The sequence below is a fragment of the Cryptomeria japonica genome, chromosome 5 (assembly GCF_030272615.1).
Source record: "Cryptomeria japonica chromosome 5, Sugi_1.0, whole genome shotgun sequence".
Taxonomy (NCBI): domain Eukaryota; kingdom Viridiplantae; phylum Streptophyta; class Pinopsida; order Cupressales; family Cupressaceae; genus Cryptomeria; species Cryptomeria japonica.
The window spans coordinates 860381042-860393416 of NC_081409.1; the positions used below are offsets into that span (position 1 = coordinate 860381042).

Here is a 12375-nt window from a genome sequence, read left to right on the forward strand (position 1 = left end):
AGGAGATTTTGTGGCAATTAGAGGGGTAGTTTCAGTTCTAAATCATAATTGAACCAGACCTCTTGTTTCCACGATTTGCTCTTACTCCACTATTGAAGCATCACATTTAAGGTTGGAGGACAGCGCTAGCACAAGGGAGGATAGGTGATCCTTTTTGGAGAATTTGGAAGGAAGAATAAGAGTAGTTTAGGGACCAATCAATTGTTAATATAAATTGTACCAGTCTTCTATATTCCACGATTTGATTCATAGACGCACATCTTTGCACCCGATTTGGCATTTGACATTGGTAATTTGTTTTGGGAAGGGTCAGCGCTCATTCTAGGAATCAAGGAGAAGAGTTTGGCGTTAGGAATTGATAATTCTCAAGCCTCCATAACAGCAGCAGGGGTGATTTGGTAGGAGGGTTGAATTTGGTCATTGGAGGCTTAAAGATTGGCGATATTGCTTGCTTCTTCCATTTCTCAGCTAGGCGATTTTACCAGGTTCATTTTGGTAACAAAATCTCTAAGAATTTCTCAGTTGTATGCATGTATTAATGGCTGTCTTAAGTCTTCAGACATTCCGAAGCTCACTATTAAATGATAAGTATTTGGCATTCATTTGAGCCATTGTAAGGAGACCATTGTTTCAAAATATCAAGGAGTAATAAGGTTGCATTCAGATCTTATATGTTACTTATTTATCTAGTGGTATGCCAATTGTTTGTTTAAATGCCTATTAGCTGTAGACATTCATTCCACCCTTGAAAGTCATGAATATGTATTAGTGGTGTTGGATTGAAGTAATTATGCAAAGTGTTGTTAGTTTAGACAATTTATGTGATCATTTGCAAGCATCCTTAGTGTTGTAAAACAACATTGATTCAGACTGAAAATAAGACCAGCAGACTGAGACTTTGTGGATGAATTGTTTGACAAAATTCCTTGAGCCATGAACAACATAACTCTCAAGTTATACTGCAGCCTAGAAACTGCATATCACGCAGGTTATACAGACTGAAACTTAAAACAGCAGGTTATCAGACAGTTGTTTGACAATATTCCCTTCACTTTCAGCCTTATAACAGTAGGGGATATTTCATTGAAGGTTAGGAAATTCATTAAGTTTCTGTTGTCCTTCCCTAATTTTCTTAAAGATGTGAGATGTAAGGATAGTATTCAAAGCCTAGAAGAACTCTTTGGAGACCTTTTTTGTAATCTTAACCCAATGGAGCGAAGCTTTAATTTGAGCTCCACATGCAAGGTAATTCGTCAGGGAAATTGTCAAATGTTGCAAAATGTCATCAAGAAAATTGTCAAGGAATTGAGTTTCTTTAAAATGTTAGTGTGAAAAATGGTGAAATTCCAAAGGATTTGAGGCCCAGACAAGGAAAACTCCTTGTCAAGGTTGGATTTAAAGTCGATGTTCGTATTGTAAACCTTGGAGTTGTCTCATTTGATCATATTCTTTAGCATATGAGGTTTCTTTGTTCAAGAGAGGATAGAATACTTTGTATTTTATTCTATGTTTGAGTTGTCCTAAAATACACACCAACAGTGATGTGGTGGAGCTTTGAGGTAGTAGCCTTGTATGATTGGTGGCTGAAACAAGCCAATTGATGTTCATAGATGTTGAGAATTGGGAAGTATAGGCGATAGCTGTTGGTTGAAAATTTTGTACATCTGGGAAGGCATGCAAAATTGTGGTTTCAGCCATAGTGTTTGAGATATACTCTCCTAATTTCAAAGGGAAGTCTCCCCTTTTGCTTTCTACTTCAACAATTCAAAAATAAACTCTAACTCTAAATCTATTCTAAATCTGGGTGAAACTTTGTTTTGTTCTCTTTTTTTAGAAAAGACACTTATTCTTTTCTCTTCTTTCAGAAAAGAATCGCAAGTGAAAGCACAAATGATTAATGAAGTAAACTAAATAAAGAAGCAAAGTTTCCATAAAGGCACAAAGTCCTCTGTTGCTTTTCCGGGAAGGGAAAACAGAAAGAAAGCTCAAAGTCTTCAACTATCTACTCTCCTATCAACCTTTTTAGATGATTTTCTGATAACCAAGCACAGTATGTAGCAACTCAAAGTCTAACTACATGATGCACCTCTTATGCACAAAAGTACAAAATAAAAGCAACACAAAGTCTACAAGTTATCTCCTTACTTGAGCTTTCTACACTAGCTTCAAACGTGACAAGCAGCTCAAAGTCTGCAGTATCAAATCTTAAAACCAATCTAAAACTCCAAACGCAATAAGCAGCTCAAAGTCTGCAAGATTGAGCTTGAATCCTTCTTGTATAACACCTCAAAATTCACAATCAATCTCTAGAAAATGTCGTCACATAACACCTTGAATCAACACAAAGTTTGAAAGCAATTTGTCTCTTTTAATTGACTGCAATCTGATTTACAACTAAGCTCAAAGTCTTAGAGTGTACATAGTACATACAAACTGGCAGAGTCTTGTTACATTGCCAAAAGATATCCATTACATAGAGCACCTTTGTCTATATATAGGAGAGGGGTTGAGAGCAAAATGTGGGAGAAGTCTAACCAACTGATACTTATTCCACAACTAACTAACTAACTATGACTTATTCAAATTAGAGTCCTATTGTCTTTCGACTTGTAATTTGCTTACATGCAATTACAATTTACAACTTTGCAAGTGATATGATTTCCTGCAATTACAATTTTTTGGCATTACATATAATTTGTCAAAATGAAATTATAAATGCATAAATGAAACTAAGTGTCCAGAGACACGACTCTATTTGCATCATCCTCTGTTTGATCTTTATGCTATTATAAGACACTCTTTGATTGAAGTACTTAGGTTTGGGAATGGCATCTTGAACCGGAACAAGAACTTGCAAAGACAAAACATTTAAAACTTTCTTATGAATGAAAGAAACTTGCAGCCGCCTTGTGGAGATCTGACCATGGAGGGAAGGGCATTAAAATCAAACTCAAATCTGCAAAAATGTGGCAATGGTAGAGCAAAAATGGGGAATTCAATAAAGTTGCAGACCTTGCCAAGTGTTCTTCATGCCAAAAATCTCTCCAATCAGGGTACATATGAGCAAGAGCAATTTAAAAATCCACAAAAATACTTGCAAAACCAATTTCGGGTTTGGGGAGACTCATTACAGGTTTAAAATAACTTGTAATTCTTCATTGCAAGCATTTCGGGTTTTTCATGACCCATTACAAGTTGAAAATGTGTTTATCGGTATTCATATTAGAAAATTCGGTATTTTGAAAGTCAACCAAAATCCTTATCAATTTGTGATCCATAAACCCTTGAATATTTCAAGAATCTAATTTAGCATCTACCTTCTTGCTTAAGAGATGAGTTAAATTAAGATGAAATAACATTGTTTATAAGATTAAAACAACAAACTTGCAGAAATATAAATGAAACTACTCACAGCACTAAGATTTTTATGTTGGAAACCCTATGAGGAGAAAACCAAACTATGTGGTAGTGACAAATGCACTATTACCCAATGGTATTAACCATTAGGAAGTAGTACAAGAAGTGGGTGCATTGTAGAAGTTTCTTTGTACTCTCTTGTCTCTCGAGAAACTAAGAACAATTGAAAAAATTGCTTCCAATTCTTTATTTTTGATCGGTATGGCACTTTTTAAGGTGCCGAACACTATTATTGTTCAATTCCATGAGCACACTAGCCCAGCGAAAGTACCAGCCTGCAAGCCTAGCAGCCCTCCAATGGGGATTTGAACCTTGGTGGCAGTTTCACCAAGCAAGTGTTTTAACTGCTGTACTACATGGATCACCCCCAACTTGCTTCCAATTCTTACTACAATACTAAAACAAGCTTCTCATGCTCAAGACATACTCTCAATCCCCTTTTATACATTTTTGAAGGTGTGGAGGTGTTTTCTTGGCCCCAAGGAGAAAGCTCTTTGAATTTTGGAAAAAGTTGTTATTTCATTTCAAATTATTGGCTTGTGTGTACAATGAATTTTGGCTATGGTGATTACATTTTTGCCACCTATGGAAATTGGTGAACTATCCAAAGTACATAAAATACTTCTATTCCATGGTGAATTCAAGTTTTTTTATCACATTTTTTATAATTGAGATTCATTTTACTGTTCTAATACATATGTCCCAATTCATATGGATGAATCTATTAGGATAACTAGTTGAATGAATCCTTGGGAAATATCTTTAGCATTCCTCCTGTACCAAGAAACAAAGATTCATAAAATAAGTAGATACTTGCTGTATAATATGGGTAAGCACTTAGAAATCGACTTATTTTGCATAAATATTTTTGACATTTGTTAGGTATTATATTGAGAGAGATTGCTTCTAGATATAACTAAAAGATCATAGAGTGTGATCCAAAACGTTAATGTTTTTAATTTTGTTTTGATGTAAAAGAAAAATCACCACATAGATCAATCTAAAAGTAATCTCTCTCTCTCTCTCTCTCTCTCTCTCTCTCTCTCACACACACACACACACACACACACACACACACATTCTTTGTTACTATTATGGACTATGAAAATATTTGTCTCCTATAAGTATTATACTTTTGTAGGATTTTTAACCATTCTTATTAAGAAATATCTTTAATGATAATTTTCATGAAAAGTCATTTCTTCAGTAATTTTTAACCTCATGCTAGTAATTTTTAGGCAAGTAGACCCACAAAGTACAAAATTACATCTAAGTAATATTATTACTGAAAATAAGATGCTAAAACGTCAACCTAGGGGCTTTCATCCCAAAGCATGTTTGAGATTTCATATTTATACCAATCACAAGTGAGAGCCAACTTCTAGGTTTTTAATTTGATTTGCCTATGTTTATCAAATGGACAAAGTTTGATGGATTTGATGAGGAATGAATTAGAGAAACATAACTTTTTAAAATTCTGCAGTGATATAAACCTATTTAAATTATGTATTGATATATGTAACTTTGAAAGATCACATCTATTGTGTTGTAAAATGTGATGGAAGATGTAACTGTTTGTTGTGTGTTGTATGCTTGCAGTTCTCTGGGGCAAAATCTTGTAACTAGCACTTTCATTTGGGAGAATGCATTTTCAATCCTTGTTAGCACTTTGGGTTTAATATTATTTGCATATGTGCTGGCAAATATGCAGGTAAAACTGCTATTTTGATATATTTATCATTCCAGGCTGAGTAGATATGAGGATTTTATATTTATAGACACAATTCCAAACACAAAGTTTAGACATATTCGACTTGAAGGGAAAGAATTGTTTTTTTGAAGCATATAGGAATAATATTTTTTTCATATGGAAACATGTCTTTCATTATGATTGAACTACTGACTTTGTTACTCATCTAAGTATGCTCTCTCCTACAGACCTACTTGGATTCTCTAACAATTAGGACAGAAGAATGGAGAGTGAAAAGAAGGGATACTGAAGAATGGATGAGACATCGTCAACTACCTGAAGATCTTCGTGAACGTATTCGTCGCTATGATGAGTACAAATGGGTTGCTACTCGAGGTGTTGATGAAGAGATACTTTTGCGGAGCTTACCCATGAACCTTCGTCATGATATACAACGCCACTTATGTTTAGACCTTTTACAACGGGTAAGATTTGACAACTGGATTATTTTTAAGTCATCTAATTTTATTCCCACAAGAGTGCACATTATGTATATGTAATGAATAATAGGATGTGAAAGATCTTAAAAAGATTTCATTGAAAAAATTTGAAGCTGTTAGCAGCAAGCTGAAATAGCCTAAGCTCTATAATGTTAATTAAAGTGTATGCGTGACCAAATAGAAGTGGTTGCCTCTTTTCTTGTGCATATAAGTGTTTTCCTTATATCCACGAAGAAAAAGTCATATTGAGTCCAATAAGAGCACATCTATTAAAAATATCAATTGTCTATCTTGGAGTTCTTGACTTTGGTGGTATTTTGCAAATGCTAAAGTCTACAATTTGGTCTTGGTCTTTTTTACGTCATTGAACTTTTGACAAGTCAAGCAAACCAACCACTCCAAGGTACATTAAATATCTCATTTGTGTATTCATAGGAACATATATTATTCTATGTTCAATCATAGTAGTTTGATAAATCTCTTGGTGGGTCAACCATCTGGATTCTTAACCATGATTATTTATTTTCGCATAGTAACTAGACAAAAGATTCCCATAAAAACTCTTAACAAAAGTTCCCTAGGTATGATTATATTTGTATACATGATTATACTTTTCTTCATAGTTTTATGAGTTCATAATTTATTTCATGCAGGAATCTTGATGGGTTCACTGTTTTACAGTTTAGTTAGTGCATAAGTTTAAGACATACATGAATTTTCAGTTGGTTCTAGTTTAATCTGATAAACCGAGTAATGCTCAAAGTAAATGTAATATCCGTTTTCCACTTGACCTTTAAAATTAATTAATAATTAAAATTAAGTCATCAAAGCTAACTTTATGTTATATTTTAAACGACAACTATTTTAATTATTCATAAAGGTGACTATGAAGTGTTTATAAAGTGACTTTAGTTGGAGGCCGAAACTTAGATTAATCAAGTCACTTTATTGGAGCAAAAGAATTAGTTTTTGAAAATGAATTTAAGATATTGTTGGTGTAAATAAATATTCATCATGGATATTATTACACTTTACTTAAGCTAACTTAGGATAATGCATCTCTTCGTAGTTTGGATTTGAGACACTTAGGGAAGTGTGCACATAGGGATGTAGCTTGTAGGAGAAATTCCACCTTTTTTGGTCTTATTTTGCTGTTACACTCCACATTCGGTGGGTCATCCACCTCTTGTGGAATATTATATTATTTCTCCTACCTACCCTTAGTATTTCTTACCTACCCTTGTTTCTCATTGAGCCACATGTCATGATTGTGTGCTCGTACATCCATATGGCTTTGCTTATATAAGCAGGCTCATATTCATTGTATTGGTTAATCCAGTTGATCATTTGCATATTGATGAGAATATAGTTTGTTCTTGTCATTCTTTTGTCTCTCTTTTATACTTTTCATTGTGCCCTTGATCTTGGTTAAATCTCACATGGTATTAGAGCCATTGGGGCTTCATTGATTGGTTTTTGGAGACATCTTGGAAGGCTTCTATTTTCGGATTGGAGGAACTGTGCTTTTTGGAGGCATCTTAGAACGTTTTCCACCTCACCATTGCGTCCGGGAGGCCGTTTCAATAAAAATCGAGTATAAACTCAACCTATTTGGCGAGAATCGAATTTTGGGTGTTGGAGGAATTTTTTGCCTAATTCGGGCGGTACGGTATGGAATTTTCGTAACCCACCCCCCCACCATACCTCCTCGACAGTTGTTGCAGGTTGTGGCAGGTCATACCATCGCCGGCCCCCAGTAGCAACACTGCCACCGGCCCCTGCAACAGCTCCACCGTAGGCCCTCGCACCAGCGCCACCGTCGCCTCCGCAGCTCCCCTGTTGGCGCCGCCTCTCGCTGCCTCGGCGCCTTCCGCCTCCGCCGCCCCAGCTCCTTCGCTGCCCCACCGGCCCCGGCCACGACCTCCGCTGCCCTGTCGCCGGCCCTCCGGCAGCCACCGCCGCAAGCCCCCACAGTAGCGCCACCGCCGGGCTCCGACGCCTCCTGCCGGCCCTGCTGCTCCAGCCGCCGCCACCGCCACCTCCCGTTGGCCCCACCATTCCAGCCGTCGTCGGCAACTCCCGCCAGCAGTCCTCCGCCGGCCCTTCAGACAGTTTTCCGGCAACCGTCGACAGAGCCTACCTGCCAGCCACGTCAGCAGGCCACGTCACCAGTAGGTACAGTCACCTACTACATAAGCAAATCTGCCCAGTCAGCGCCACTTGGCATTTTTTGCACAATCAGTCCCCAGTCAGTGCCCAGTCAGCATTTTTTGAAAATCTTTTAGACCCCTCTCCGTTGAGCAGTTTGGATTTTTGAGTCAACTTTGGAGGCTCATAACTTGCTCAATTTTGCTCCTTTTTGGGTGCAATTTTTTTTTATTTGGGCGAATTTTTCGTGCTCTTCGCAGTGGTGTGGTTATTTTCTGTTTTTGGTGCATAGGTTTTTCGGAATTTTCAGATTCTCTCAGCTGTACCTGTCCAATCCTCAATTTTGCAACTTCAAAGGCTTCGTTTGAGCTCATACGACCTTCTTTTCAGGTGCCATTTTTTTGAAAGTGCATATTTTTTCGTCTACTTTCATAATCTATGATCAGATTTCAGAGATTTTGAGTGGAAATTGTACTTTCGGATATTGGTCTTACTTGGCCTATTTAGTACTTGTAAATTGCCTGGATCTTAGTTTAGATCTCTTGCATTATTAGTTTGAGTCTCTTTTGGCCTTATTGAGGCAGTTGTAAAGTTGAAACCAGAAGTCCACTTTGCCATTTTATGCAAGTGGTCCATTGTACACGCACTAAGTATAAAGTGCCAAATCATCATTTTGTGGGGGGTTCTTTGATTGAGTGAATTTGGGGGGGTGTCTTGTGTGATTGTGCCTCTCTTTCCTTGTGCTCTTTCATTTTGTTGCAATGAGTCCTCATAAATTTCCATCTTTAACTCCACATAATTATGCATCATGGAAAATTAAAGTATGGAGCAAATTAATGGAAAAAGGTTTCACGCATTACATAGATGGAACAATAGCAGCACCACCTGATCCTAAGGCTGATCCTAATGCTCAGTTAGAATGGCTCACTAATAATTGCATGGCTCTTGGAACTTTGCATAAATATGTATCCGATGACCTCATTTTTTCACATTGAGAAGTGTACAACAATCAAAGAGGCTTGGGATATGTTTCAGAAATTATATGGTCAAGTTGATGAAATCAGAGGTTACAAGATTGACAATGAGCTCACCAACTTGGATCCCAAGAGTTTTGATACAATCCAAGATTATGTCACCAAAGCAAATGAGCTAAAAGCAAAGCTTAAGGATTGTGGAATTGACAAAAAGGATACTTAGTTGATATTCAACTTGTTGGACAAGCTTGCACCAGAATATGTAGCATTTGTGTCTAGCTTCCAAACTCATCATTTGACAGTGGGGAGTTCCTATATTATGCCTTCATTTGATGCTTTCAAAGAAATGTCGATATTGGAACAATCTAAGTTGTTGAACATGGGGCTTCTCAAGTATTCAAAGTCCAAGGCTTTGGTGGCTAATCAAGGGAGTCAAGGGAGTCAAGGCAAAGATTCCAAAAAGAAGAAGAAGCAATCTAAGTCAAAGCCACAGCAGGAAAAAGGGCAATCACCCTCTCCATCACAAGGTGATTTTTCATCCTCTTCCAAGAAGGGGACTCCACCTAAGAAGGATAAACCAACTTGTGCATATTGCAAGAAGTATGGTCATGATGAGCATCGATGCCACATCAAACAAGTTGATGAGTTGACAAATCTTCTTAAGAAAAACAACATCAACTTGCCATCCGCCTATACAAAGAAGGATTCATCTCCTTCCTCTTCCTCACAGTCTAAGGGAAAAGGGCAATCTTTTGTGGCTACAATAGGTTCTTCACAGCAGTGGATACTTGACTCGGGTGCCTCTTATCACATGGGTTCTACAAAGGAGCAGTTTTCTTCATTGGAACCATCTAAGGTACCTCACATTTACATAGGTGATGATACACAAGTTGAGGTTGAAGGGAAAGGTTCAGTTGACATGAATGATGGAACATTTGAGAACGTTCTCTATGTTCCTAACTTGTCTACCAATATTCTCTCTATCTACCAAATCACTCACTATGGGAATGGGAAAAAGGTTGAGTTTACACCAGATTCAGTTGTGGTAAAAGAACTTGATAATGATGCCTTGGTAGTAGTGGGACAAGTCAATGACAACTCAAGGCTTTATTCATTCTCCCACTTTGTGCCAAGTTCACCTTCTAGGGCCTTGCTTACTCATTCAAATTCAGAAAGTAAGCTATGGCATGAGCAGTTTGGTCACCTCAACTACCGCTATCTTCAGCAGCTCAGCACTAAAGACATGGTCACGGGTCTACCTCGAATCAGTTTTTCAGAGTCCATGGGCAAGCATCCCGAGGAAAAGTTTGATAAGGGGAAAGCTTGGAGAGCTTTGGAAGTTCTTCAACTTGTTCCCAGCAATGTAGCAAGTCCATTTCCAGCACCTTCATTTAGTAAGGCCCACTATGTCCTCACCTTCATTGATGACTACTCCCACTTCACTTGGGTCTACTTTCTTATTCATAAGAGTGAAGTATTTGACAGATTTCAGGACTTCAAGATATAGTAATCAACAGATGTCGGCATCAAGATACAGAAAATGATTCCCTTCCAAGTCAAATACAGGTCCTAATCAGATGATAAAGTTGGAGAAGAACAACCTTGGATTCTGAGCACTTCATGAATAGGTATCTAAGAAATGAGTCTAACATAAGATCCAGGATATTGCCAGCGTGTGAGCAACAACACAAACGCCTTTCTCACAAGATGGAGGCTCCTACTCAAGACACCTAAGCTAAAGCAAACGACCGATGGACTGACTCAAAGCAAACTAAGCTAAAGCGCACACAAAAAGCAAACAACTAAACAAGGCAAACAACTAAACTACCTGAGCCATACTAGATCATGAGTCAAATGACTCAAGGCAAATCAAGAACAAGGCTCAAAAGACCTCTAATCTAAAGACACGAAAAGAAAACCTACTCTAAACCTATATACAAGACTCCTAGACTCAACACGACTCAAAGAAGCAAACTATATACATGACTTCACATGATTTCTCAGGCTGTGCAACAGGAGCATGGCAAACGTGATGGTTCTCAGTCGGGCAAATTCATCCTTAAACACAGAAAAGCAAACTCTCACCATGCATCTCTCATACTCAAGCAAGTTTTCACTCAAAATGATTAACTGGGGTAATTCATTAGGACCATGATCAATCCAGATGCAAGTTGTTTTCCCAAAATCCCCATAATCAAAATCATAATAACTTTCAAAGCTAGGATTAAGGAAAGAGACACCTGGCATATTTCAGGCTCAGATGGAACTACATTGTCGGAAGCGAAGTCACCAGCTGCTTCAGGAGGTCGCCATTGATGATGAACTATTACACGAGCATTCACAACATGTTGATCTTGATTAGGAAGTTCTTCTAGAAACAAGTCCAGTGCCCCTTCGAATAACTCAAGATTCTCTGTTTTCACTGAGATATCTTGCATAAACCAGGCATCTTTATGAAACTTTGTTAGCATATCTTCAAAAATGAGAGTCTCCTTGATGGATCGAGCTTCAAACATCTCCTCTAGTGGATCAAAGATAATCTCAGGTGATCTTTCTTCTTCAAGCATAGTCTTGGGAGGTCGGAGCTGATGATGGATCATATCACTCACAGCAACTTGCTTATCTTGAAAAAAATTTGGCAATGATTCCATTTGTACTTACTCTACGAGATCCTTCAATGTTTCCTCAAGTAGCATAATGGTGATGAAATCTTCAAGCGCCCCTTTGAATTGTTCTTCATATCTAGGCTCACTTATGATGATTTGTAGCTCTTGATTGTCTTTTTTAAGAATGCCATTTGAAACCTCCTGCAGTTCGATCTCAAGGATTTCCTTTTGTAGCATAAGTGAGAATTCCTCAAGGAATAAGTCATCTTCTTCTTTGATTGCTTGTTCAACTCCTAGATCTTCCTTTATCACTGCTTGAGTATTCTCAATTGATTCTTCAACTTTTGTTTCATGGTATTCCTTTTCAGGTACATGGCATGGTGAGCTATCCACCGTAATACATTGTTCCTCAGGTGCATTGGTATCGTCAACGTACAATTGATCCTTCTCACAATTAGATGCTGGAGCAATGTCCTGTTCATAGGTTCTCCTAAATTTGGCTGCGAGATGTGCACCCCAAGATCTGTTAATAATTCATTCTTCCTCAGACAAAGTTGGCATTCCAAACTGGTTTCTGACTTGATTGATAGCCATTTCACATACTGAGCAAGTAAATTCAGAGTGAGGTGAGTTGTGAATTCTACACCACAATGGTAGCAATATGTCTTCTAAACGCATTTCACCATCCAAGATGAGTTGACTCTCGATCATCCACATGAAGCTTAGAAGAGGATCTTTGGTTTCTGGGACACTGAAATTGCTCTCTTCTGTCTCTGGCCTGGGGACATCCCAAAAGAAGATTTTTCCCTGCGCTGCCGATTCCATCCTTGATAAGTACTTCAAGCAATGCATCTCATCATGTTCCTTTGTATCATGGATTCGACACTGCCATGGCTTTGCAAACTCGGACAATCTGCATGGATAAAGTTGTGTATCTAATCTCCACCAAAGTTTAGGAAAATCAACTTGTTGCTCCTCGTGAAACTGCTGTCGCTCCATTGAGAAATCTTTTCTTTTTTGATTTTTTTTGATTTTTTGAT

The 12375-nt window shown here is 37.9% G+C and overlaps 1 protein-coding gene across 2 annotated transcripts in view; it reads left to right on the top strand.

The window, feature by feature from the left end:
- Nucleotides 1–12375, top strand: part of LOC131033833 (protein CNGC15b) — a 95490-nt gene that overhangs the window by 50628 nt on the left and 32487 nt on the right. For both annotated transcript variants that reach the window (XM_057965124.2, XM_057965125.2), the window contains exons 4-5: nt 5017–5128; nt 5356–5592. In XM_057965124.2, the coding sequence (XP_057821107.2) occupies nt 5017–5128; nt 5356–5592 (349 nt within the window). The remainder of the gene's footprint in view (nt 1–5016; nt 5129–5355; nt 5593–12375) is intronic.